This window comes from Ursus maritimus, unplaced genomic scaffold (assembly GCF_017311325.1).
Source record: "Ursus maritimus isolate PB19 unplaced genomic scaffold, ASM1731132v1 scaffold_1, whole genome shotgun sequence".
In the NCBI taxonomy this organism is placed as follows: Eukaryota; Metazoa; Chordata; class Mammalia; order Carnivora; family Ursidae; genus Ursus; species Ursus maritimus.
In genome coordinates, this window is record NW_024423343.1 from 86,412,330 (window position 1) to 86,440,011 (window position 27,682).

At 34.0% G+C, this 27,682-nt stretch overlaps 1 protein-coding gene across 1 annotated transcript in view; it reads left to right on the forward strand.

The window, feature by feature from the left end:
- Window positions 1–27,682, forward strand: part of LRP1B (LDL receptor related protein 1B) — a 1,456,161-nt gene that overhangs the window by 1,361,351 nt on the left and 67,128 nt on the right. Inside the window, exons 77-82 of the mRNA XM_008695867.2 lie at window positions 1,929–2,152; window positions 2,862–2,968; window positions 13,176–13,292; window positions 14,879–15,052; window positions 16,680–16,805; window positions 21,842–22,006. Of these exons, the coding sequence (XP_008694089.2) occupies window positions 1,929–2,152; window positions 2,862–2,968; window positions 13,176–13,292; window positions 14,879–15,052; window positions 16,680–16,805; window positions 21,842–22,006 (913 nt within the window). The remainder of the gene's footprint in view (window positions 1–1,928; window positions 2,153–2,861; window positions 2,969–13,175; window positions 13,293–14,878; window positions 15,053–16,679; window positions 16,806–21,841; window positions 22,007–27,682) is intronic.

The following is a 27,682-nucleotide window of genomic DNA, read 5'->3' on the forward strand; positions in this document are numbered from 1 at the left end:
CTGATAAAGGGAAACTAGGTACTTTTCTATGCTCATGCTAGATAACCAATATCATATTTTTTTTGGATGCTGAGGATTTGCTTTACTAGTGTTAGAAAATGATAAATATACTCCAATAGACTCTAAAGAGCTTATATGGTTATTTTCTCCATTGTCTGTCATATTTATAAATTTATGACTTACACTGACATGCCCATGCCATTTGTTCGTATATTTACTTTTAAACGCTGCCAAACCAGGAAAAAAATTTCCAGTTTATTTAAATGATACTGGAACATTTGAAAATAATCTCGTGGTTTGGCTAGGACAAATATTTATATTCTACCCACCTGTGACTATTATTTACACTGTGTTTCTAAAGCATACTGTATTGCAGAGTGCTTTTTGTTAAACATCACTGAACTATCACGGGGTAGATGGATAGTATTTATTGTTAGAATTGAGAAATAGGTTACTATAAATTTCATAATTTCACTTTTTAAATCAATAGATGAAAAGACTGATAATAAAGGTTGTTAGAAATTTCTATGGGTTCTGTGTTTGGTTCAGGCCATATTTCCTTTCTTGAAATCCCAGTAATCACACAGCAGTGGCTTGCAATTCCTGTTTATTGACCTCTCATGTTCTTTTTTGAGTTTAGTTTCTCTTCTTTTAATCCAAGTCCACTCACTCCTTCAATAAAATTTGTTCACTAGTAATTCACACAAGAAATTATCATGTGTTAAAAACCCATATTTCCACTGATTGCCAGGTCCTAATGATGCTCTTATGCATTGGCCACATGCCTAGGTATAACCACCTTCAAATAATTGTTTCCATTCTTGATATAATACCTCTGGGAATCCTTTCTCACTTTGGTTATGCACAATAAACCTGACCATGTCAAATTAATTATGACACTAGTTCCTACTCGAAGTGATCAAGTTAATTGAAGGGCACAAAGCATACGTTATTTCCCTTGCTGTCTATTTGGAAAGAACTCCCTTACTTTTCTGTCTCACAGTAATTCAATAATACAATATAAAGCAGAAAATCCAAGCTAGTAAATTTAGTATAAATGACAGATATAGTAACTTTCCTTAAAATATGTTTAAATACGGTATCTTTCTAAATGTGTCCATCTGTACTAATATTTTTTCCATTTTTAAATTATATATGGTGAGGATGCAGAACAACTGCAACTTCCTTAAATTGCTGAAAAGAGTGTATATTGGTACAAACTCTGAAAAAATATGCTAGCAGGATCTATCCAAGCTAAGTATATGTATACCTTAAGACTCAGAAATTCTATTCCTTATTAAATATTCAACAGAAATGAATGTTTGTGTCTACCAAAAGGAATGTACAAGAATACTCATGATTTTGGTTTTAGTGGCCTAAAATTATAAATAATCCAAATGGATATAATCAGTAAAATGGTGAAAAAATTGTGGCATATTCATAAAATGAAATACCACCCATCAATTAAAAAGTATTAGTAACTGACATGTACAACAAAATGAATGAATTTCACAGATACAATGTTGAGTAAAAGAAGTCAGGTATAGAACAGTATGGTACTATTTATATGGATTTGTTTAAACTGCTCTATTGTGTTAGGCATCAGAATTATGGCGAGTCTCGAGGAATACTGACTGGGAGAAGTCACAGGTGAACCTTCTACAATTCTAGAAATATTCTAGTGGGGTGGTAGTTATACAAAGGCAGAGATAGGTTAAACCCCAGTGAGTTGTGCACTTAAGATTTGTGAAATTATAATATCTACAAAATTAAGAATAAAGTGGAACATTTTGAATATTTAAAAAACCTATGTAACAATTAACACCTGACCATGTTGATATTATTCCTATATGATATCAATGTATACAGACCTCCCCTCCACCACTCTGCTTTTGAAAATACTGTGGTGTTGTTTTGTTTTCTTTTAGTGTCCTGAATTTAAAAGGCCCAGGGACATTGCAGTTGACTGGGTTGCTGGAAATATTTATTGGACTGATCATTCTAGAATGCACTGGTTCAGTTACTACACCACTCACTGGACCAGTCTGAGGTACTCTATCAACGTGGGGCAGCTGAATGGCCCCAACTGCACCAGACTCTTAACAAACATGGCTGGAGAACCCTATGCTATTGCTGTAAATCCTAAAAGAGGGTAGGTTCATGAGTTGGCTATTTATATTTCTTTATATGCATACCCATTTTTAGAGAATTTTCCTACCTGTGCTCTGTAGTTTTCTTTCTGTAATAAGTGTCCAACATATAATGGATTCACAAGACTTCTAAAACTCCCTCTACTTCTGTACAAAAGCATGTCCTTTTCACCCCAAATGATGGCACGAAATGTATGTTTTCCTGAAAGGCTGCTACATTATACATTCTATGTATGTATGCATATGTGTCTTATGTGAACATTGCAATAAACACATAACCAATATTGTTACCCTAAGATCGAATATTCAAGACATTAACCATAATATTGAACATATGAAGTGTAGAGTATTAGTATTTTGGCTATTTGAGATAATAAAAGATGAAGGTGTATGTATGAACAAATTTAAATAATTTTAACACAAATCTTTCCTTTACTTTGCTTGAAGTGTTCCTTTTCTACTCTTTTACCTTTTCATTTATAAGCAAGGAACAAAAAGGAAAATAGAGAAATGTTAAAAAAAATTCCTAATCACCCACCCTTATTGGAGATTCCCGGTCTGTAGGTTTAGAGTTGGGTCCAGGAATCTGCTTTTTTCAGGGACTCTGGGGTGATTCTGATGCACACCGTCTGAAGAGAAACTGGTCTGGGGAACAGAGTTGAGTTATAGCAGCACTATGTGTAAGCTAAACAACTTGACCTGTCTTGTCAGGATGATGTACTGGACTGTCGTCGGGGACCACTCCCACATAGAAGAAGCAGCCATGGACGGGACTCTGAGAAGGATTTTAGTACAAAAGAACTTGCAAAGACCCACAGGTATGATGTATTTCTGACACAGTCTAGGGTGTGGAGCAGTATGCTCAGCATATTAGTGTTACAATTCTTTCCAGGTTTGTTGGCAATATAATCATTTTTACAAGCAGATAAAATAATTTATAGTATGACTTTATGAAAGTCATCAACATTTCATGTTGTATTTTTCCAACTTGAAAGTCAAAGCCTTATCATACTGCCAGTGATATCACGGGGATATTATTTGAAAATCGCCTAAGTTGCAAGGCCATTTGGAGGATTTCACATGCATGGAATTTTGACAGTTTATAATGTATTAGGGTATTTTTACTGATGTATGTTAATGATGCTGGGATAGATAATATTCCTAGAGGATCATAAGCTAAATGGGCAAAGAGGTGGGAAAACAAATAATTTCTGTGAAAGACAGACGTCATGATCCCTTGCCCTTTCATTCACAGCTCTTTTTAATCAGGCTTTAATATCCCTCCCAGCTATGTCATCTAAGCTGCCACTCCGAACTCTCTATACTCCCAAGACTGTTTAGGACCTCGTGTGCTTTTTTCTGCCTGCCTGTTTTTCTCCCATTGCATTTGCCTCCCAGGCTCCCCATCTAGAATCCCTTCTGACTTTTGTGCACCCAGCTGAGTCTTACCCCTCATAAGGTCTAACTTTAACACTTCTTCAATAAAACATTTTCAGAACTGCAGGAACCCCAAGAATTTCATCCCACACACAACGTCCCTGCTTTCTACACCCCGAAGGAGAGAATTTATATTTCTAGAGCATGTATTATTTAATAATTACACTTTGTAGTATCTTATGTAGTTGAAATTTTATTTATATTTGGCACTTATATTCTTATTAACTGTTAATGTGCCATTGGATTTTTTCCTTCAACTACATTGTTTTTATTCTTTATGGGAAGGAGCAGTCTTTGGGAATTAGTTCATTTACATAAGTGTGTCTCCAGTCACTGATTTAACAAGTACTAATTGAACACTCACCTGGTGTGAGAAATTGTTCCAGATGCTGAAGACAAGTTCTAACTCTTGTGAAGAGATTTCCAACTCTCTTGAAACTTGCCTTCCTTCAGAGGATAGAATATTTAATATACATCATGTCATACTAATAAGTGCTATATAGAAAAGAATGGGCACTGTAGGGGGTAGAATTATGAATAAGATTATCAAAAAAGTCATCTCTAGAAAGGTGATATTTGAGAATTGAACATCATAGGCGTAGCAAGCTATGTGAATATGTGAGCAAAGAGCTTTCCAGACAGAGTGAACAGCATGTTATGAGTTAGTAATGAGCTTAACACGTGTCAAAAACAGCAAGAATGTTAGTATGCCTAGACACATATGAGCAACTCAGGAAAATGGTAGAAGTGAGGGTGCCCAGGTGGCCAGGTGTAGATCATCTAGGACCTCGAACACACTGCTAAGGACTGAATTTTATTCGAGCTTTAGTGGGAGACATGGGAGGCTACTGAAGAGGCAAGTGGTGTAATATGCTCAAATACCATTTCCATTTTTTAAAGAACTTTAACTTTCTTTTTAATTTTTTATTTTTAACTAGTTCCGGACCTACAGAAAAGTTACAAAATTAATTTTTAAAGAAAGGTCTGTGATGTTAACAGCTTACATAATCACAGTATATGTAACGTAATTTTCATTTTAAAGAAGGAGTCTGGCAGCAATTTATAGAATTGCCTGTCAGAGGGTTCTTAGGAAGGCCTGAGACAAGAATTCTTGTAAAGGTTATTTATGAGGGGAGTATTATTCAGGAGAAACCTGTAAAAGATGGAGAGAGAAAGGGAAAGACACCAGAAAGACTGTGTTTCAGGTAAACTCTCATTTTGGCTTGAGCCACAGGGTATGTGCTTTGGAGCATAAATCCCATGGCAGGGAAGGGGTCCTGTTTTATATGCTCCATCAGTCATTGGTTGATCTTTGGGCTCTAACTTCCCAATCGAGGCTGCTGCAGTCAGTTGAGCACAATTCTCTGGGGAAGGAGGGCAAATATGATTCCTTAGCTCTAAACCAGCAGGTAGTAGATAGGTATTTGCTATTCTCTCCAAGACTGGAAAACTATGTGAAAGGTGTCACTCGAACAAGTACATGAAGGATAGGTAGGCATTCGAAAGGTGGGCAGGTAACCCATCATGGTGTAGATGTTATAAAGGTGTTCTTTGAAGTCAAATATACCTCGTTTTGAATCCCAAGGGATTATTTGCTAGCTGTGAGATCTCAGAAAGGAACTTACTATCGTCAAACTTTGATTTTTATCATTAGCAAACCAAGGAATGACAATAACTAACTTAAGATATTGTTGTACATATTAAATGACATACCACTCTGAGCCAGGGGCTGTAATGTAAAGCCACATGGCATGTTCTGTGATATTAGGAGTCATGACACACCTAGAAGGGGACAGGATAGGTAACATATCATGAACTGAGAATGGAGAACTTTAAATACCAAGGTGTTTTGACATGACTTTAGTCAATAATGAACCACTATACAATTTTGATTCAAGGAGTGAATGAATAAGTCCGGTCTCCAGGCTTATTGCTTTGGTAGAATTGTGCCAACGAAATAAATAGATACAGAGCTAAGAGACCAGCTAACAATCCATCGAATGGTCCTGACGAGAGCAGAGACTAGCATAAGTAGAATAGTAACAGGAGAAAAGGGGAGAATGTATATGGGGGGCAAAGCAGAGTTAGTACAGTAGAATTTATCAAATGCATATGAGAATAGTGGAAGAGATAAGAAATGTGTCAAAGAGGGATAAAAAGTCAATAAATTAAAACCATTCATATAATTATCTTCTTATTTCCTTCATTTACCCATTCTTTCTGTCATTAAAATATATTGGATGCTCACTATATGCCAGGCACTGTTGGTCATCAAAAATATGGATCCCTGCACTCACAGAGCTTAAATTCTAATGTGGGGGACCATAAAGAGAAAAACCAAAAAAGTGTGTGTACATGTGTGTGCGTGCACGCACAAGTGCTCGTATGTGTAAATGATTCTGATAGAGAGGAGAGGGTGCAGCATGCAGCAGGTAGCCACGTTAATTATAATGGGGAGGAAAGGCTTTTTGAGGTATTGATGGTTAAGGTTAATTGCTAATCTGCATGAAGACATAGGCATTGGGAATGATGTTGCAACTCAAAGCAAAGAAAGGGACAGACGGCCCTGAGATAGGAAAGGCAAAGAGCGTAGTAAACAAATTGGAAAATAGCATGAGACAAGGCTTAGAAAGGGGGGTAGGGGTCAATCCATGCAGGATCTCAGAGACCATGACAAGTATGATCGCTTAACGTTAAGTAGGTAACAGGATCTGATCAGACACCCATAGGGACATGTCAGGAAAGGAGTTGGTGTGAGGCTCTCTACCCCATGTGACTGGGTGCTTTGAAAACCCCATGTGCTTTGAAAACTTCTGCCTCACTTATAGGCAGTAGACTCTTGGAAGCCGTTTATTCACTCATTCAGCTAATATTTTTTGTGTGCCTACTGTGTGTCAGGGATAATTTTAGGCATTTGGAATACAGGAGTGAACACACAGATCCCTCTTCTTCTAGTAGTTATATAGAAAAATATAATATTTTAAAAAGTAAGTTATGAAGAGTTTCATGCTATGGAAAAGAGAGTGAAAATAGAGCAGGAAGAAGGGTCAGAAATGAAGACACCTGGGTGGCTCAGTCAGTTAAGCGTCTGCCTTCAGCTCAGGTCATGATCCCAGGGTCCTGGGATTGAACCCCGCTTGGGGCTCCCTGCTCAGTGGGGAGCCTGCTTCTCCCTTCTCTTTTCCCCTCCTCCCACCCGGCTCATGCTCTGGTGCTCTCATGCTCTCTCTCTCAAACAAATAAAATTCTGTAAAAAACAAGAAGAGTCGGAAATTGTGGAAAGGAGTTTGCCGTGTGACATTATTAGGTCTGTAGAACCTTGAGAAGGTGCACGTGAGCAGACTGTGTGGTGCTGTCACTCACAGGCAAATGTTACAGGTGCAGATGTGACCCCAGCTGAGTCAGTCAGATGGAGACATTGCATAGATAGTTGAAAATTTTTGTTCTGGAGCTTAAAGCTAAGGGTTTAAGCTTAAAGTTTGGGGAATTAGCAAAGAAAGCTGATATTTAAAGCTGCTGGAGTTGTTAAGATGGACAAGGGAGGGGAAAACAAAGAGGCTTCTTAAATTCTGTGAGATGGTTATATTTAGAAGAGTCACATTCAGCACTGAAGATGCAAAGGTGTTTGAGCAATTGGGACAAAGCAACAGAATTCAGTGTCACAATAGCTGAAGGAAGAGTTTCAAAAGAAAGATGTAGACCTTATGCCCAATAAGTATACCCAATACGATACTGACTTATGCAGAGAAAATATAAATTAGCAGAAAGAGCATAAGCCCTCCATTTATATAGGTTTGAGTTAAAACTGAGCAACCTGTATAAACTTTTGAGCATCAAAGTTCTTATTTATAAAATGTATATGATAGGGGCGCCTGAGTGGCTTAGTCATTAAGCATCTGTCTTAGGCTCAGGGCGTGATCCCAGCGTTCTGGGATCGAGTCCCACATAAGGCTCCTCTGCTGGGAGCCTGCTTCTTCCTCTCCCACTCCCCCTGCTTGTGTTCCCTCTCTCGCTGGCTGTCTCTCTCTGTCAAATAAATAAATAAAATCTTAAAAAAATAAATAAAAATAAATAAAATGTATATGATAATATTTACTTTATAGAGAATTTGTAACTATTTTTTTAAAGATTTTATTTATTTATTTGAGAGAGAAGGATAGAGCACAAGTGGGGGGTTGGGTAGAGGGAGAGAGAGAAGCAGACTCCCCACTGAGCATGGAGCCCAGCATCCCAGAGGACCCTGGGATCATGACCTGAGCTGAAGGCAGATGCTTAACCGACTAGCCACCCAGGCGCCCCTGTAACAATTAATTTAAATCATACGTTAAAACCGGTATAAATTTATTAACATAATTCCTTTTGTATCTAACAATCTAAGAATAATTGTTAAAAACAATGTGCTATGTATTATGCTAAAGCCTCATATTATTCCATATAATATCCATCATAACTCCCTAGCAGTGATAATTATTTTTATTCACATTTTAAAATGTCATTTAGTATATTTTGTTAATTTGATTCATTTTCTCATTGTATATCATTAAAATTCTGTAAGATTTTTAAAAATCCACAAGCCACATATAAAAATCTATTATTTCACTTCATGCCTCCTGCTTAATAAGTGACTTTCTTAATATTGGTAATGCCGGTTGTATTCCTAAGCAGGATTTTATTCCATCAGGAGAAACACCTACCAATGTTGTCTTTACAGTGATTAATAACTCCTGAGTATTATCATGCGAAATGTTATTGATACAAAAATGAGTCAAGAACAAATCTCATGCAAGCTTTAAGAAATAATAGATAATTTAGATTTCATAAATAGCATATTACTAGAGAGTGATAATGAAGAGTTGGCAATAAGTTGGTCATTGTTCTGCATCTATATGTGTATGTATACATTATAGGTAGAGAGGCATGTGTACTTATGCATATGTATCCGTGAGGTATCCTTCTGTGGAAGTGTGTTCATTGCTTCTATCTTCCTAGAAACGTCTTAAGACTTGTTTGTACCTATTTTTTTTCTCTCTTTTTTCTTGGTAAATGTTTATAAATATTTGCTCTGACAGCAAGCTTATCGTATTGAAATCAGTAAGTATAATATCACGTCTGTTTCCCTCCATGTGTAAGATCTTGTTCTTTACATTTTGGGTTCATTGGAAATGCTATCTTTCATTTTGAATTCATGAATGAATACATGCACGGAGATACAGCACATTTGATTATACTCTGTACTTCAATAGGGTATAGATGATAGCCGCAGTAATGAGCAGCAATAGGAATAGATGTGAATTTATCTATGTCCCTTTAGGTAATCCCTATGTATTTCAGGGTTAGAATTGTACTATCCAACTAGATAGTTAGTCCACCACTTAGCTAGCCTTATGGTTGCTCACTACCAGCACTGCCATTACATACTTTCCAAAATCATGATCAGAATACCTCAGTTCTCTGGGCCTTCAGAGCACTCATTATCTCCATAGTTGATACTTCATCATCTACTGCGTTAATGATATAGAACACGAACTCTTTAATGTATATCCTGTGTATCCAATAAGACCATAAGCAACTTAAATCAAAACAATTACTGGTATTCATATGTACGTTGAAGAATATTACAGTGCCCATAATTGGTGTGAGCTTAAGAATAATCATGTATTGAACGAATGACGAGATGAATGCCTACAATTTTTAACACTCTACCCCGTGGTATGGTTTTATAGCTTCTTTTGACACATGTCACACTTGTTTATTTTATTAGACACTATGTTAAAAACAAAAAGCGTAATTTATCTTCTGATTCAATCATGTGGTGATTGAGTAGCGTGCTCCATGAGGTTTGGAACATGATCTATTTTGTTCTTTGCTGTGTACCTAGTACCTGACAGTGTATAGCACAAGGGAAGTGTCTTATGAGTATATATTGGGTTAATGAATGATGTGTCAGGTAAGGACACTTTCCAGTTCTCCCTCCAGTAAGAGAGCATGTAAGATTATGAGTTCGATTTAAATAACATATTATTTGATAACTAGAAGCTTATTTATGTTGCCAAATCCTGGCAATTTCTGAGAGATTAAAGAAATACATATTGGTCCTGTACCAGTTACAATTATTGATTTCAAATTCTTTTTTCCTTAGACAGCAAAGATCTCTAATTAAATAAAATGGATAAAAACCAGAGGATCATAGGNAAAGAAAAGGAAAAATAAAATAAGGTGAAATCAGAGAGGGAGACAAACCGTAACAGACTCTTAACTATAAGAAACAAACTGAAGGTTGTTGGAGGGGAGGTAGGTAGGCGATGGGGTAACTGGGTGATGGTCATTAAGGAAGGCACGTGATGTAATGAGCACTGGGTGTTATATGCACTGACATCTATCTCTGAAACTAATAATACACTATATGTTAATTAATTGAATTTAAATAAAATAAAATAAAAAAAAAACCTTAGTTCCAAAATTGGAACTCCGTGATGCATTTATTTTAGTAACACTCAAATAAGGGTGTGTGTGTGTGTGTGTGTGTGTGTGCATGTGTGTAGCTTTACCTTGGAATCTAAGACTGTAAGTAGACAACCTATCTCAAAAAATACTTTTTTAAAAAGATTTTATTTATTTATTTGAGAGAGAAAGAGGGAAAGCACAGAGGGAGAGTGAGAGGGAGAAGCAGACTCCCCGCTGAGCAGGGAGCCTGAAGTGGGGCTCAATCCCAGGACCTAGAGATCATGACCTGAGCTGAAGGCAGGTGCTTAACCAACTGAGCCACCCAGGCACCCCTCAAAAAATACTTTTAAAAATTAAAAAAAAAATAAATTTGACATAGCGGTAAATATTTTCGGTTTTTAGGTCCTTTTTTATCACCTTTTAAATCACGAATAGGATAGTGCATACTTGCTGGTTAATACTACCTTACAAATCTTGGCTTTCCTTTAACACAGAATGTATATAATCTTTTTCTCTATTTCTGAAAATACAGTGATTTTAATTTATTACTCTCTCCAAGTGTTCTCTCTTAAATATCACATTGGTATTATGGTCATTTCTCATAAGATTTTGCTTTAACGTTTTCTTTTCTTTTCTTTTCTTTTCTTTTCTTTTCTTTTCTTTTCTTTTCTTTTCTCTTCTCTTCTCTTCTCTTCTCTTCTTTCCTTTCCTTTCCTTTCCTTTCCTTTCCTTTCCTTTCCTTTCTTTACTTTTCTTTTTTTTTTTTTCTTTTCTTTTCAAGACCATAGTGGAAATTGGGGAACTAGTGGGAGGATCTTGGAAATCTTCAGACTTCAACTAAAGTGAGATTCAAAAATCCCTAAAATGTAATACTAGTCTTGATATCATGGGAGATGTTAAGAAAATGACTATATGACTAGGGTCATTACTATACATTCCTAAAATTTAGTGAGCCTGTGTCTTTAAAATTGTGATTCCATAATGCTAGATTAACACAAATAGCACTTTATTTTAAATTTTCTGTACTTACACAGACTTGGTTCCAAATATCCATCGTTCCCAGTTCAGCTAAAAATGACTTTCTTGAGAATTGATTTTTTTTCCGTTTTATTATTGGTACTTTATTAAAGACAAAAAGGAGATGTGATATTTTAAAGACAGAAATGAACTTGTTCTTTCATATAAACTTCACTTTCATCTCTATAACAAGAAAAGTTAGTTGATTCCTTTATTAACTTTTTAATTTAAAAGACTATCTCTTTTATTAAAGGGCTTAAGGAAAAATCAAAATCATTGATTTGTGGATTTTTTGGAATATAAACTCCACTCATCTGAAAGCTTTGTTATATAATTTTTATCTAGCTGTAATTCCATCCAGTAGTAAAATATGTGACCAGAGCTGATAAAGATGGGTATGTCTTAGCCAAGCCTAGACTAATAAGGGAATATATGACACTTTTGAGAACTTTTTTACTACTGCTGAATCTGAAGCAACAATAGTGGTAATTAGACTGTATGGCACACCCTTTGTTCTCTTTTTTTCTACAGTTAACACATTTAATATCCAAATGTAAAGACCACTGGGGACAGCTTATTTTAATCTACTTCTTTATTGTATTACATCGGTGAAAGAGAAAGGAAAGTGTTTTCAAACCTGCCTAGACAACTGTTTTGAAATATAATGGGGGGCAGCAGGAAACTGGTCCATTTTATGGTTCATGTTACCTGTAATTATACATGAAGAAGCAAAATCATAACTCTCAACATGACTCCAAATAGCACATTAATCATTGAGCAGAAACTAGTAAAACATGGGCCACTCGTTTTAATTGTTAAGTCATTTCTCAGAGACTGATGGGGCATAGTACATCGTTATATTATTCTTGAGGAGCGATGTTTATATTTAGTTTGATTACATTTGGGCTAGATCTATTTACTTAACTAAAAAATGATTCTCAAATGATCGTCACTGTGAGTTGGGTTTTTTTGTGTGTTTTGTTTTTGTTTTTCATTCTGATTGTTAAATCCTGGACCTACCTACGCAGGAATGCAGTTAGCACATATTCAAAATCACATCCCATTCAGTTGCCTTCCCATGGGGGTGTATCTCATGTATTATTGAATGTTCCTATTGGGAAAGCTATTTAACTTTCGGGTGCCAAAGGTATTTTAATTTCATTATACTGGTTTTATTATGTAATACATCATATGTAAAAGACTAGCTATGTCACAAATTAGACATCTACAGCAGTAAAGACTTATTGTAGAATTCATGTGTTGTAGATCTTACTTTTCTATATTGAAGGAAGTTTACTTAAGATATCTTTTATTTCAATGATATTTTTTGCAAGAAAATACTGTCTAGACTCCAATCACATTATGAAATTAAAAATAAAAAATTGAGTAAGTAGAAAAACATGATTTTTACCACATCTTATTTTAGCACATTGTTATTCACTAACAGATAACCGATGATAAAAAATAAAGACAAGCAGTCCTGCAGAAAATTAATGATTAGAGTGAAAAATTTAAGCACAACCTTAATTAAGGAATTTGCCACTCATTCTTCCCTACTATAAACATCAATCTTTAGTCAATTTAAACTTCAGCGTGCACACCGGTGGCTCACAACACCATAGGCTGATTTCAAATGCGTAAAAATGTCTTATGAGTAAGCCTTTTGCATGCTGAGAAATGGACCTTCATGAAGATACTCAAAATATAACTAATTACACTGAATTAGTTTAAGTAAAGGTTGGATAAGTTATTTAAATGATGAATTAATTCTGCATGTACTATAAAGATAAAAACTAAGATATCTTGGAGAAGTATTTTAGAAAATAGCTGTAGTTCAGAGACTAGTAGTGTGGAAAGGAAGGATATTTAGTGTAGTTTTTCCTTTGTGAAGTCAAGTTTTTACTACAGCTCATTAAATTCTATGTAAGCTATACATATGTATTGCACATAAGGAGTAATTATTTTACTTGTTTTCTAATTTTTTACAGTACCATGATGTAGACTGGGTAATTTCTTTGATACTTGAAGAAAAACATCAACCATAATTATACATTAAGACACAGAAATGTAATTTTAAATAATTTCCACTTTATTTTTGTTATTTGTCCTTCCGTATTGATTTTGCAGGTCTGGCTGTGGATCACTTTAGCGAACGAATATACTGGGCTGACCTGGAGCTTTCTGTTATTGGCAGTGTTCTGTATGATGGCTCTGACTCAGTAATCTCTGTCAGTAGCAAACAAGGTTTGTGAAGTGCTTTTGTTTCATCTTTTAAGTATTATTGAGAGTGTTAAGTAACGGTACGTAAGTAACGGTATGAAAGCTTTATGTTCTGAATTTCCTCAAATTATTTTTCCTTGCAACTTGCTGCTCTTAGTAGAGATTATAATTTTCATTCCTACTAGAATAACAGAGGCCAGGCCACAATTTCCTTAGCATGGGACAAACATGGCCCAGAAAATATTAATTCTGTTTCTTCTGTAGATATTACATTCTGAGCCGAACACTTCAAGTAGTCAAGATTAGTGCCTCTGCACACCAGTTTTTATTTCAAATTGCAGGGATAGCAAGCAGAAATGAATTACTGTATATAGTAAAACATCATTGTAACAATTGTACATCCAAGTGAAAAACTGTGTAAAAATAACTTACCTCCACCTCCAGTGAGTACAGAGTCTACTAGTGCTCTTCCCCCGTGGTACCCTGTTGTATCCCCACCTCTATGCCTACCTTCTGTTTTTTATTCTCATTCTCTACCGTCTGTGCCTCACACTTGCCTTGCCTGGCAACCTCAGTTCTTTCTGCTGAATCTAATTTCTTTCCCTTCTGTTTTTCTGGCCCTTCTCTACCACAACCTCTTCCTTTATTTACCACAAATTGTTTGTAATATGTACTTGAAGTTTTTATATTTACATATTACGTATACTGAATATAGCTTTGGTTCTCGTTTTTTAACAGACGCAGGGAAGTTGAAAGAAAAACAATTAAAGTGAACTTGCACTGTGCATTTGCCCAACGTGTGTTTTTTGTATGATGACCCTAGATGGCAATAAAAAATTCACATTGCCAGAACTGATCACAATAAAGTCAACTTGTTTCAGCTTAAGTACATCGAAGAGACATATATGTTTTGAAAAAGCACTTTATGCTTTACGTCTAGATAACAACTAAACTATAAATGTTGTCATTTTGCATGTTATACATTTCAGTGTCAAAGGTTAGATTAATTATTCTTATCATAAAAATCTCTTAAAATAACACCATTTCTTAAAATGTGCAAAATGATGGCCTCTGTTATTGTTAGCCAAACTAGTCATATGCATCATTACCGTTGCTAGTTTGTTTTCTTTATCCCATTTCTAAAACAGACAATGGTAATGCCTTTTTCTTTTCTTTTCTCTTTGTCACTCAGGCAATCTAATTTGATCATTAATTTGATCTAGACACAGATTCAGAATTTTGTGAGCTGCCTATTTGTGTGCAATGGATAAGGCTGGTCTGTAGCTTTTCTTTTGTCTGCAGACTGTACAGCAGATTACTCTGCATATAGTAAGCCCACAGCAAATGCTTTGTGGTGGTGCAGATGGTTAAAGTGATGATGGAAATGTTTTTTATGTTGTGAGTGATATGTTTAGTATTTCACATATTCCTACTGCAAAGAAATTAATTCTAACAACTTTACAGCTAATATTTAAAATATTATAATTCTGAAAGTTTTTTCTAAACAACAGTCATAAGATTTTCTACATAATCTTGAATAAACTTAGTTTTAAGTCCGAGCACTTACTTACAGTGCAACTTTTATGACTCCACCTTTTTAAAAATTCTAGGCTTGTTGCATCCACATAGGATTGACGTCTTTGAAGATTATATATATGGAGCAGGACCTAAAAATGGTGTATTTCGAGTACAAAAATTTGGCCACGGTTCAGTAGAATACCTAGCTTTAGATATTGATAAAACAAAAGGTGTTTTGATATCTCATCGCTATAAACAACTAGACTGTAAGTATATTTTGTATTGTTTTTGACAAAAGACAGTATTTTAAAATATTTTAACTATTTCAATGTCTTAATCCTGTGAGTTAAATAACTCTAATGTTGATATCACCAGATTTTTTTACCACCAAAGTCAAGATGTAAATCATGCAAAAGTTTATTTTGCATTTGATTGTGTTTTCTTGGAATTAGAATTGACAAGGTTATAAAAAAAAAAAGTCTTATTCTGGTTTTCAATAAAACCTGCGAGTATAGCTATACATAAACCATGCAGGTTTTGAAATTCATCATTAGCCATTTTGACTCTTGTTACTGATAACAAGTAACAATCATAACATCAACATTCCATCTTTAAAAGCAACTGAGGAGTACGGTTTTTAAGGGTTATATTTTCTCTGATTGTTTATGATTTTTATTGTTACTTTCTCTACTAGAAAGGAATAAATTATTGATGCAATTATTCTGAAAGATCTGTTTCAAACACAACTATCAAAAATATGGAAGAACAAAGTAAAAAAAAAATGTGACTGAAATTCTAATGATCTGTCTTTACATATGAGTTTACATTTCAAGAAACCTTAAGATTTACTGATAATTTTTTATGGCAAATAAAAAGAGACTTAACCTCATTTGGTGCAATTATCTGGAAAGGTAACAATTAATATTTATCCAAATCAGTTTTGGAAACCGATTAAAACAACAGATAATCCCCTAAAAACTTCCTGAAATCGTATCCAAACTTTTGTTGCTCTTTACCACTGACACATTTTGTTCCAAGGTTAATATGAGGACATTCTATCATCTGCTAGTTGTGTTTGATTCTTATGCGTAGTCAGATATTACCACCTTCATAAAAACTACATAATTGAATAAAACTTTGCCCTGGATATGGTAGGTGTTTGAGTAGTGGTTCTAACTGAGTCAAAGCCATTCTCACAGTCACCATTTCACTACCTCGGTGCCCCTTTCTGTTTCATTCTAATTACAGATTCTCTAAGGAGAGCCACGGAGCAGTTATGACTACAGAGGATGCTAATTGGGTAGAAATTTAGACAAAAATAAATGTGGCAGACATTTACATGCACACAAACTGCAACCTGATGGAAAGGAAACCATGTTAAATCTGGTTTTTAGAAAAAAAGTCTTCTCTTTTGTTTGTGTTTCGAACAAATACATATGGATTTTAAGCCTTTGCAAATACAAGGGGGAAGTTGTTTCTATCTGTTCAACACTTCTGAAACTACCTAAAATGAGGAGTAGGTCCTCCAAAGACTTCAGTTGCCTTTACTTTTTTTTTTACATAGACCTAAACTCTACTTCGTATCTCAGACCAACTCTTTTACGAAAAGAAGTCAGATGGAAGGGTGACAGAGTATATGTCTGATTAATTCCTTCTCTCTTGTGGGAAGTGTAAATCAGGGTAAATTTCCTGTTAATGATGGGTGTTGGGTAAGAATTTCTCTTCACCTATAAAGGAGAATGGTAACATTGAAATAAGATACACCCAGTACCGATATGATATGATTTCTTTTCAACATTGCTAATGCATCCTTTCACCTTGTTGAATGCTATGTTTCTGAAAACCGTTGTACTTAGAGTCATGCATTTCTTTGTTTTCTTTTGTTTTAATCAGTGCCCAATCCATGCTTGCACTTGGTATGTGAATTCCTGTGTTTGCTGAATCCTTTTGGAGCCACCTGTGTGTGCCCAGAAGGCAAATATTTGATTAATGGTACTTGCAATGATGACAGCCTGTTAGGTAGGTAAACGTCATTATTCTGTAAATAATGAATTAATTTGTATGATAAATGTTCACACCTCTTGAAACTGAACAGAATTAGCTACTCAATCGTCAATATAGTTGTCTTGATATCATTGGTTTTTGAATGCCTGCGTAAACCATTCTCTCTGATAATAACTTCCTATCGATTTATTCTACATTTATTCACAGAACTGCACTGAGCACTTACTATGCATTTAAGACTAGATTAAGAACTTTGAAGCCACACACCAAATCAAGATACTTTTATATAGCTCCTTATCAGTGAAGATAACATTTCTGAGGATGCCATTTCCTTATAAGTTTAAACCCAACCTTAAAATACCTTATTCATTCATCAAGTTCATAGTGAACAACTTTCTTGCACCAAATACTAATTTAGAAACTGAGGATAAGAAACTAAGTTGTACTTTCTTCTACATAAAATTTGATTCACAATACATACTACTACTAACACGAATAAATATTTTGAGGGCTTATGAGCAAAGCATAGCAGTAATTTAGAAACTAAGGACTAATTTAGAAACAAAATTGACAAGATCTCTTTACTCGTAGAGCTCATATTTTAGAAGCTACATTAACATGAAAAAAAACATTTAAAAAGTAAAGCATTATTTCAGATGCTTATAAGTATTAAATAGCAAAAAATCAAAAAATAAAATAACCAAAATAAAAACCAAAATGGTATAATGAGAAAGGAGAAAAAAGAGACATCTCTCAATTATCCAGGTAGACCGATGAGAAGTTCCCTCATAATCAAGACATTAGCCATAAAGGAAAAACAAATTACTACTAAGCAAAAAGAAAATCAACACTTACTAAATTTTATGACACAAACAAAAACACAGTGCTCTAAAATCGCTTGAGGATCACAACATTTTTCCAGTGAGATACACTTAGTTTCTCTTTGTAGCAGGACTTTCTACCTGCTGTATTTTTCTCCATTAGAATGAACTCCTCACATGAAGAGTGTGTCTTTGCCCTCAGACAGCATCTCCACCCCCATATCATTTTTTCATCATTCTCTACAGGGAGTTACAGGCAATCTGAAGACTTCTACCTTTCCAAGGCTCTAGGTGTCTAAAACTATCATAGCTCCTTCATTTAATATATATTCTTCAAGCACTGGATATGCAAAGCAGAAGAGGTTGCAAAGATGATATGATGAATGACATAAACACCAATAGATATTTGTGTGGATAGTGATACATGGCCCAGAAGAGACAGAGTTAAAACTATTAGAAGAATTCAGATGATCATACAATCAGAGAAATGATTACAATTTTCTATAGAATATGACCCTAGGACAAGGTCTGCGAAGACAGAGGGGATTCAGATTAAGTGGGAGTGAGGGATCAGAACACTGAGGCAGAGGAACTGAAAAGGCATGAAAATAAGGCATGCAAAGAAAATGGCGACTCATTTATTGTAGTTAGTCTGTAACACATGCGAAACACTGTTGTGGGTGACAAGGCTAGAAATTCCTTAACATAGAGCTAATTGTGAATCATGATTGGTATTTTGGATGAGTCTATTAGTGCCAGTTCTTGAAAAGGGAGCTGTCACTGGCACTGGAAGGCACCCTTTCTCTTTATTGATTATCTTTCCAACCAGAGTAACTATGATCTCTGGGTAAGGAGAATTAAGTGGACATTTTCAAATGTTATTAGGCACATTTTTCACTAGCTGCTCTGACATGGTCATGTAGGTAAACTATGTGGCCACATAGTCTCCTTAACTTCTCAGAAATAGATTCTTTAAAATATCAGTCTTTCCCTGTAGAAGATGTGCCACATTTTTATTAGTTCCACACACACTCTTAACTAGCGATCTCACAGGCACCCCCCTCCCCTAGGCACTGTGTCTACTTATACTATTGTTTGGGTGGGAGAGACCCCTGGGAGAGAGAGGTGAGGATTCTGCACAGAAGTGTTCTACTAATGCCTCCAATGTGACTTCTCCATTGACTCAGATGTTATCAGGGTTGATTTTTATGGTCAAATTGTCTACAGTTTTTGTTGTTTTTCCATTACAACTAGACATTAATATCTCTTCTACATAACTCTCCTTTTTTCTTCCTTGTTTAGCATAAATTATTTATCTAATAACCCAGATTTATTTATCCAATAATCCAACAAATGCACAGGAAGAAGTTGGCCTGGGCTAGATCTGAGGCAGAGCTTTTTAGGCCACAGTCTGTCACTTAACTAACTTGTTTGGCTCTGTCCTCCCTTAGCCTCAGTTTCTTTTATGTAAAATTAGATTAACAATAAATATTACTACTACCTGTAACAATAATAAATATTCTGAAGGCTTAGGAGCAAGGCATAATGTAAGTATATGTATATTATTGTATTTAATTCCCCCAAATCCCCAATGATAGTATTATCATTGCCCCTGTTTTTACAGATTAGAAAATTGAAGCATGGAGAGGCTCGATTGATTGTCTAACATTACTTAATAATGGTGATCCCCCAAGGTGAACCTAGGGATTCTACACTCTTCACCATCACATAGTACACCCCAGTGCCTCTATGTCGTCTGTATCACCCATGTTCAGAGTCACTGAAAAGACCAGAAATGACATATATAAACTGCCTAGCACAATTCTTTGCAAAAAGTAGACACACAGTACTCTAAGATAAATCTATCATTAAGTAAGAAAATGAAACCGTTTTCTTTTGCTATATTACTTCATCAAATTTTATAGTTTTATGTTTGAAATGAGAAAGCATGTTTGTCTAAATGTATACCTATCCAAGATCTAAAATTTTTTTGATTTAAATTGAATTAGCCAACATATAGTACATCATTAGTTTTTGATATAATGTTCGATGATACATTAGTTGCATATAACACCCAGTGCTCATCACATCATGTGCCCTCCTTAAACTTTGTAAGAAATTTCAGTTTTACTACTTCAGATTTGATTGAAAGGCATGATTACAGAAACCTCCTAAAAGTTCATTTTGTAATTTAAAAGAAAATTTTATATTTTAAATAATCAGAGTGTTAAAAAATATTCACATTGGCCTCTATGCATATGACTCTTTAGCAGACAGTTTGGACCACCTCAGTGAGGAATGTAAATAAGTAGATTTCAGAATTATTGATGGTGTAGATAAATGCCAATTAATTTTTTCCTGACATTAACATTTGATATAGCCAAGTTTTTCTGCACTTTATAATTACTTGCCTTTCTCTGGGTGCTATTGTTAAATGATGAGACACTGAATATTTTTAATCTTCATGTTAGAAATTTGAAATTCAAATGTTACTCATTCTTAGAGAAGTATTCACCTGCTCTTTCCTATGGTTGATTGTAATTGCTGGAGCTTGGCTTCTGGGGGTGATTTAGTTATTAACAAAAGCAGCCTTCTTTTTCACTATAGAACTATTACAGTTAGGTTTCGAAACTCCACTTCTATTTCATCAAGCAGTGTTATATTTTAAAATTTCTGGTGCCTAATGAGGCACATTATAGAAATGCACATGCCCTAACATATAGAGATTTTGAATATCTATGTCGTTTACACAGAACATTTACAGATGAAAATGAACTCACCCACAATAATCTTAACTGTGATAATAATGCCTTAAATATTTATCTTCACTGTTTACATTCACAACACCAATCAGGGATATTTTATGCTGAATGAATTAGAAATGTTTGAATTTTAAACTAAGGAGTGTATATTTCCATTCTAGATCTTTCTTGAGAATTCAACCTCTCTATTCAACTCTTTGCTTTGCAATGAGGCAAGTCTTAGAATTGTCTGATACTGCTGATAAATAGTCTCTATTTATGACCATGGATGTGATATTTGAGTCATTTTTTTATTTGAAGTCACTGAGGCCCTTTAAAGTGCTCTTATGATTATTGCAGTGATATATTAAAGCTTCTGCTATGTGTGGGCCAATGGATCTTGAATAAAGAACACAGGCTGTTTGATTTTTTACTTTGGTATAAAAGAGGCCTGGCTTTAGTAGAAGGCATATTCTAGAACAGAATGCTTCTCACGATATTCTCAATCATTTGTGTTACATTGAGCATCATGTCCTGCCCTAAGTAAAGCAGTATTTCTAACGGAGTAAGGCCATGTCAACACACATAACCTGAAAAATTATTCCAAGCCAATTATTATCTGGGTCTTATTATAAATAAGACTCACCATATTTTTTAAAATAATTTTGCAGCCCCAAGGAATGACCAGCCTTTTCTTATCCTCAGCCAAAATGTACTAAGTAGACAAATTGTGCCTAATCATTTTGCATATGGAAATTTTACCTATGGAAATGTGTCTGACACTGTTTTATCAACATCTCGTACCAAACCTAAGTGACTTTTAGTTTAGAGTTGTTTATACATAGTTAATAAGGATGTATATCAAAGAATGTTTTTTTCATTTAAATGTTTTTCTATATTGTAAGTTATATTGTGTTTATATATATATCTAGTATATATCCATATTCCATTAAATATTCCATATCTAATATATATATTATACATATATACTATATATGCGTATATCCAATATATATATATATATATTATATATATATGCACACTATATATACTATATATACACTAAATTTATCTTATGTATTTCAGTTTGGTTTAATATCAAACAGTCCTAAAACATAGGCCATGTTTGCTTATATCATAAAGAAAATGTATTGATTGGAAAATATTTTATTTTTAGGAAGTTTCAGTTGGTTTTGTTATTTAATGTTTTAATAAATACAAGAAATGGTTAATAATTCTTTAAGCCTAAAGAAGAATAAAAATTAAGTCAGTATTTGTATTCACCTTTCAATGTGGTTAAAATCAATTTCTCTGTTTTCAGATAACATTTATGGTATTTTGCTTCTTCTACTTTTATATTAGGGGTATTTATTGGGGGAATTTTATGAAAAAAGTAAATCTGAATATTTAATTTTCATATATGTGAATTGTTCTTATTCTACCACCCAATGAATAGCATGCCAATTTGTACATTTCTTCTTATAACCAGATGATTCATGTAAATTGACTTGTGAAAATGGAGGAAGATGCATTTTAAATGAGAAGGGTGACTTGAGGTGTCACTGTTGGCCTAGTTATTCAGGAGACAGATGTGAAGTCAATCACTGTAGCAACTACTGCCAAAATGGAGGAACCTGTATACCATCAGCTCTGGGTGAATATTTGAATTTCATTGTGCATTTAATAATTTGCATTTTTCCTTATGTGTGAAAAATATAAAAAGGATACTTAATGTTAGAAATTTAATTCCTGATATCTTTATAAAGAATAGATTGACACAAATTAAATTTAATTATTAATTCAACATAATAGTATTTATTCTAAATTCAGTATATTGAAGTTCAAGTCACAAAATGTAACAATAGTAGGGATCATTATCATGGGTTGAGTGCGTACCATGTGACAGGGCTCAGTGCTCACAGGTATTCTGATGCTGGCTTAGAATGATTAAGTAAAATCAGTTTTATAATCCTTGTATGTTAGATTCCAAAAATCTGTTCTTTTTTATTCATTTTTATTTTGACATTTCAAGGTAGAGATTTTTTTAATATATTTATCTAAATTCCATTTAGTTAACATTCAGGTGTACAACAGAGTGATTCAGCACCTCCATACAACACCCAGTGCTTATCACAAGTGCACTGCTTAGTCCCCATCACCTATCTAACCAGTCCCCCCACCCACCTCCCACCTGGTAACCGTCAGTTTGTTCTCTATAGTTAAAACTGTTTCTTCGCTTGCCTCTCCCTCTCTCTCTTTTTTCCTCCTTAGCTCATTTGTTTTGTTCCTTAAATTTCACATACAGAATCATATGGTATTTGTCTTTCTCTGATTATTTCGCTTAGCATAATACTCTCTGGCTCCATCCATGTTGTAGCAAGACAAGATTTTTTTTTTTTATGGCCGAGTAATATATATATATTATATATATCTTATAGATAATCCTGCTATAAACATCGGGGTGCATCTGTCCCTTTAAATTAGTATTTTGTATTCTTTGGGTAAATACCTAGTAGGGCAACTGCTGGATCATAGGGTAGTTCTAGTTTTAACTTTCTGAGGAATCTCCATGCTGTTTTTTCTAGAGGGCTGCACCAGTTTGCATTCCCCCCAACAGTGCAAGAGGGTTCCCCTTTCTCTACATCCTCACCAACACCAGCTGTTTCTTGTGTTGTTGATTTTACCCATTCTGACGGGTGTGAGGTGATATTGTAGTTTTGATTTGCATTTCCCTATTGATCAGTGATGTTGAGCATCCTTTGTATGTGTCTGTTGGCCATCTGTATGTCTTCTTTGGAAAAATGTATATTCATGTCTTCTGCACATTTTTTAATTGGATTATTCTGTTTTAGATATTGAGTTTGATAAGTTCTTTATATATTTGGAATACCAACTTTTCTCAAATATGTCACTTGCAAATATCTTCTCCCATTCTGTAGGTTGCCTTTTAGTTTTGTTGATGTTTCCTTCACTGTGCAGAAGCTTCTAATTTTGATGAAGTCCCAACAGTTTATTTTTGCTTCTGTTTCCTTGTCTCAGGAGACATTTCTAGAAAGAAGTTGCTAGGGTCAATGTCAAATAGGTTATTGCCTGTGATCTCCTCTAGGATTTTTATGGTTTCTTGTCTCACATTTAGGTCTTTACTCTATTTTGAATTTATTTTTGCGTATGGTATAAGAAAGTGATCCAGTTTCATTCTTTTGCATTTTCTTTTTTAACTGAACAGTTAGCCTAATGCTAAACCTCATTTGCTATTGAAAATTAAATTAAATTAGGTTAAAGTTTAAAATTAAGTTAAATATAAATACATGTATCAGTACATCTGATAGCATCATAATTCCTATCTAAGATCATAACTACTTTGTTGGCATTGCAATACAGTGTATAATATGCTTTGAAAATATCAGGTTACTACATGTTAAGATATACTGAAATTCTTATTAATTTATGCAATAGCTCTGTTTGCAAAAAGTGTTTGCTACAGTGCATAAGTGAACATTAAAATATATTTTTCTATTTAGTGCTATTATATTTAAAATATGTTCCCATGGGAAAAATTAACCCCAATGCATAATAAAAATATAATTTGTAAATTCTAAAATTCAGTGCAAAGGACACTATGCAACTATTAAAGTGCAATTTATGCACATTCAATTCTACTACAATAAATGCAAATTTAGTCAAATGGAAAATTAATCCATATGATCTTCACATTCCCTACATGGTTAATTTCTGTCTTACTGGGAGTTCTCACTGCTTCCATTGCTTATGCTATTCTTTGAAGTATTTAGCATAATGCTAACTGAAAGAGCCACATGAAGAAGCATTTTCAATGGAGTGCAGAGGAACCAAACTGTTTCTGATTTGCATTCTAATAGTAAAAGCACTACTATTTATTTAAATTTGATAATTGTATGTCTATAAATATTTTTGACTTATGATTAATTGATAAAAAGGTGTTCTAGCTCCTTAATAGAATTCTGAAAACATATTCAGCAAGTTGACTGAAATAAAAAGGCACTAGATCTTACTATATATTTTCATTCTGCCTCAGAGAAGCTACTCCTCACAGTAGAGTATATTCTATTGTTGTGGGAGAAATTGTAGTACTGGGACCATGCAAATTAAAACTGAATGAATGTGTGGTAAAAGGATATGACCTGTAATTGTATTTTAGTAACACAGACACCATTTCCTTTAGGGGAGAAGCTTTTCTTACACAAATGAGTTGTTTAAAGATTTTATTATTTGATTGTTAATTTTCTCATTAAGATAATAAAAATTTTGGGGTTACAACCAGATGATTTTCTTATATTTTCCTTTAGAAATATTTAAACGAAAAAGAGTTTGGTACTCCAAACCATGAATATCTATTCAACCTGCAATGGATCCACAAGGACAAATCTCTATGAAACATTGTTAATGGATCCTGAACTATATGTGGATACAGTACAACTTTTAATGTTTTGTTCAAATCATTTGTCCAGATCTTGCTGTATTCTTAAAATTTATATCAATTTTATCTTTGCACCCAGGTAGATTATTAGATCTTGATTTACATAGATAACATGTTCAGAAAAAAATTATATTTCAAATTGGTAATATAAATGAGTCCTTATATGAATTTAACTTGAGATATGGCCATGTAGTTTATTGTCATAGAGCATCTATTATTACTAATAATATCATATTCAATTAAGTCATCTACAAAGCATTTTTTACTTTTTAAAATATGGTTTTATAAAAACATTGTTTGGTATTATAAACTGTAGAACCTCATTATCTCCACACAAATGTTAATTTGTTAAACAAATCCCAGCGGGCAATTCATGGATTTATTCATTGTTGGTTTACTTACGGTTAAGCCTTTTGGCAAATTCCTATGTGGACACTCTATGACTAGGGTTTGGGGCAGCCTTAATTAAAATTTATAAGTTTATGACAGTTGTATAGAACTATAATAATTGAACAAAGGAAATGTCACCAGTTAATTAAAAGCACACATCTGAGAGGCATAATTAAAATTTTGCATTGAGTGTTTGTTCATTCCTTAAGTTTTTTTTTATAATAGAGAAAGCTAAAAATAAAATATATTAACTATATTCATATAGGAAAGTACTACAAAATGAAGTAGTTTGACATTGATTATATTGACAAGGGTGTATGTAGTTCATTTCTATGACCTACTCATAGAAGAATATTAAGATAAAGTTTGCTTTGGGCAAAATAATGGAAATGAGAGTAAAGCATTGAATTATTCAATCATTCTATTATAGAAAATAGAGAATAATTAAAGAATTTTTCTCATCATGAATATAAGGATATTTATGTGATTATATATATTTACAATTAATCTTCATTTTTATAAATATTTATTCTCTACAGTATGTTGATACTGTTTGCTATTTTCCTTATTCTTAGAGTTCTGTTATTTAGACTTTTAATGTTCATATCAAAATGAATCAAGGTTTTCTACACAGCTGATTTAGAGTAACAGAGCAAGAGAGTTTGTAAATTTGGGGCGATATACCCAAACACTCTCACGCATAAAGTTTGGAGTTATGCAGAAGGGAAGACAACTTTTAATTTAAGGAGTTTGAAAGTGCACAAAAACAGGACTGCCTAGGTAAAGGAGTGACAGTGCAATTTTTTTTTATAGTAGATAATACATTTGTATTGCATGTCTTAAATGAATATGGAAAGAAGAAAACAGAAGCTGTCACTGTAACTCTCCCTGTTACCATATCTATGGACTTTGGCAGTAAAAGATTTTGTCCCTGTAACTAAAATAGGAGGAAAGTGGCCCCTGTTAAGGAAAGTAAAAAAAAAAAAAAAAGAAAGAAAGATTCTTCTCACTACTTCTCACTGTAATGGGAAGGGCCTTTAAAAAAATAAGTAGATGGTGAGACTTTTCTTTCTCGTTCATTCAGGCTCTTTCTGTCCGTGACACTGCCCCAAATATGAAGGTGGCATACATGACTGCCATCAAATAAGATCAAATATGGCTGCCCCAAAAATGTTTGCTCAAAGGCAAGTTAGGAGATTTTGGATACCCTCAAAACATCATGGGACTAATGACAAAACGTAAATACTGATGTCTCTCAAGTCATATCTGTACCTAGGACATAAAATACACAATCATCTAATTAACATCCTGATAAAAGGTGAACAAGGATTGCAGTTAGAATTAAAAACCAAGTAATGATAACTATTAGAAATTAAAATAATAATTATTATTATTGCCAGGATCATGGTAATTAACATATATTTGACTGTTTAGTGAGTGCCAGGTGCTGTTCCCAGTCCTTGCACCTTCACAAAAAACTTATGAGAGATTGAAAGTAAGATCCTAACTCTGCTGTAGACTTTTTGAATCAGTTACTGGTTCATTTGGACCACATTGTGAGAGCAGTACGAACTATTAAGTCTTACAGCTTTCTAAGGTAATCTCAGAAGGTTTGAGTTGGCTTCCTTGTATTCACAGAAAGCACAAAAATATTTCAGTCTCATTTTCACAAAGCTGGCTGAAAACGAACTTTCCGGAAGTATAAATAGATTGTGACCTATAATTTGAAACATGTCAGAATATATTAAGTAGTATCTGGGAGGGCGCTAGGTAAGGTCCACAGTTTCTCCTTTTCTTTTTCAGGCTTTACTGAATAGTTGTCTGTGATCTTTATGATACTTTAGACAACTCGACAGGTATAGTCAACTTACTAAAATTATGTATAAATGGGCACTCATTTCTGTCCAGGAAAACATTATGTAAAGTGGAAAAGTAGAATGTCAAATCTCTTTATCAAAAAGACTAGCAATTTTTTTAAGCATTCAAAACTTTTATTACTTGAATCTAAGTCAGAAGTGAAGATGGATTTCACGAAGCAGAGTGGTTTTGAGGGTAAGGGGTCAGGAGATGGGCTTTCTGACTGCAATCTAGTATCTAACCAAATGATGCTGTGTCTCTCAGCTTATTATTTTTATCCCATAGAAAAGAACAAGAATGTGGGTTTTGTTCAAATAGTAAAGATGTTGTGAGTAAAGAGTATGGAACTTTTAGATAGTATTTCACAGAACATTAAATGTAAGCATTTGTAAATATGCTCTGCAGTTTAAATGTCAATTAAATTCTATTACCTAGACTCAATGTATTTATCAGACCATTTGAACTAAACAATGACTGTATATATAGAAGACTAGTTAGGTAGAAAACATTACAACCAGGGATAAAAATTTACAAGCACCAGACTCACTCAATGAGTACCAAATTAAACAGGGTAGGATGCATGGTTCACGTTGACAAATGAGTATGAATTCAGATAAATTGCTTGAA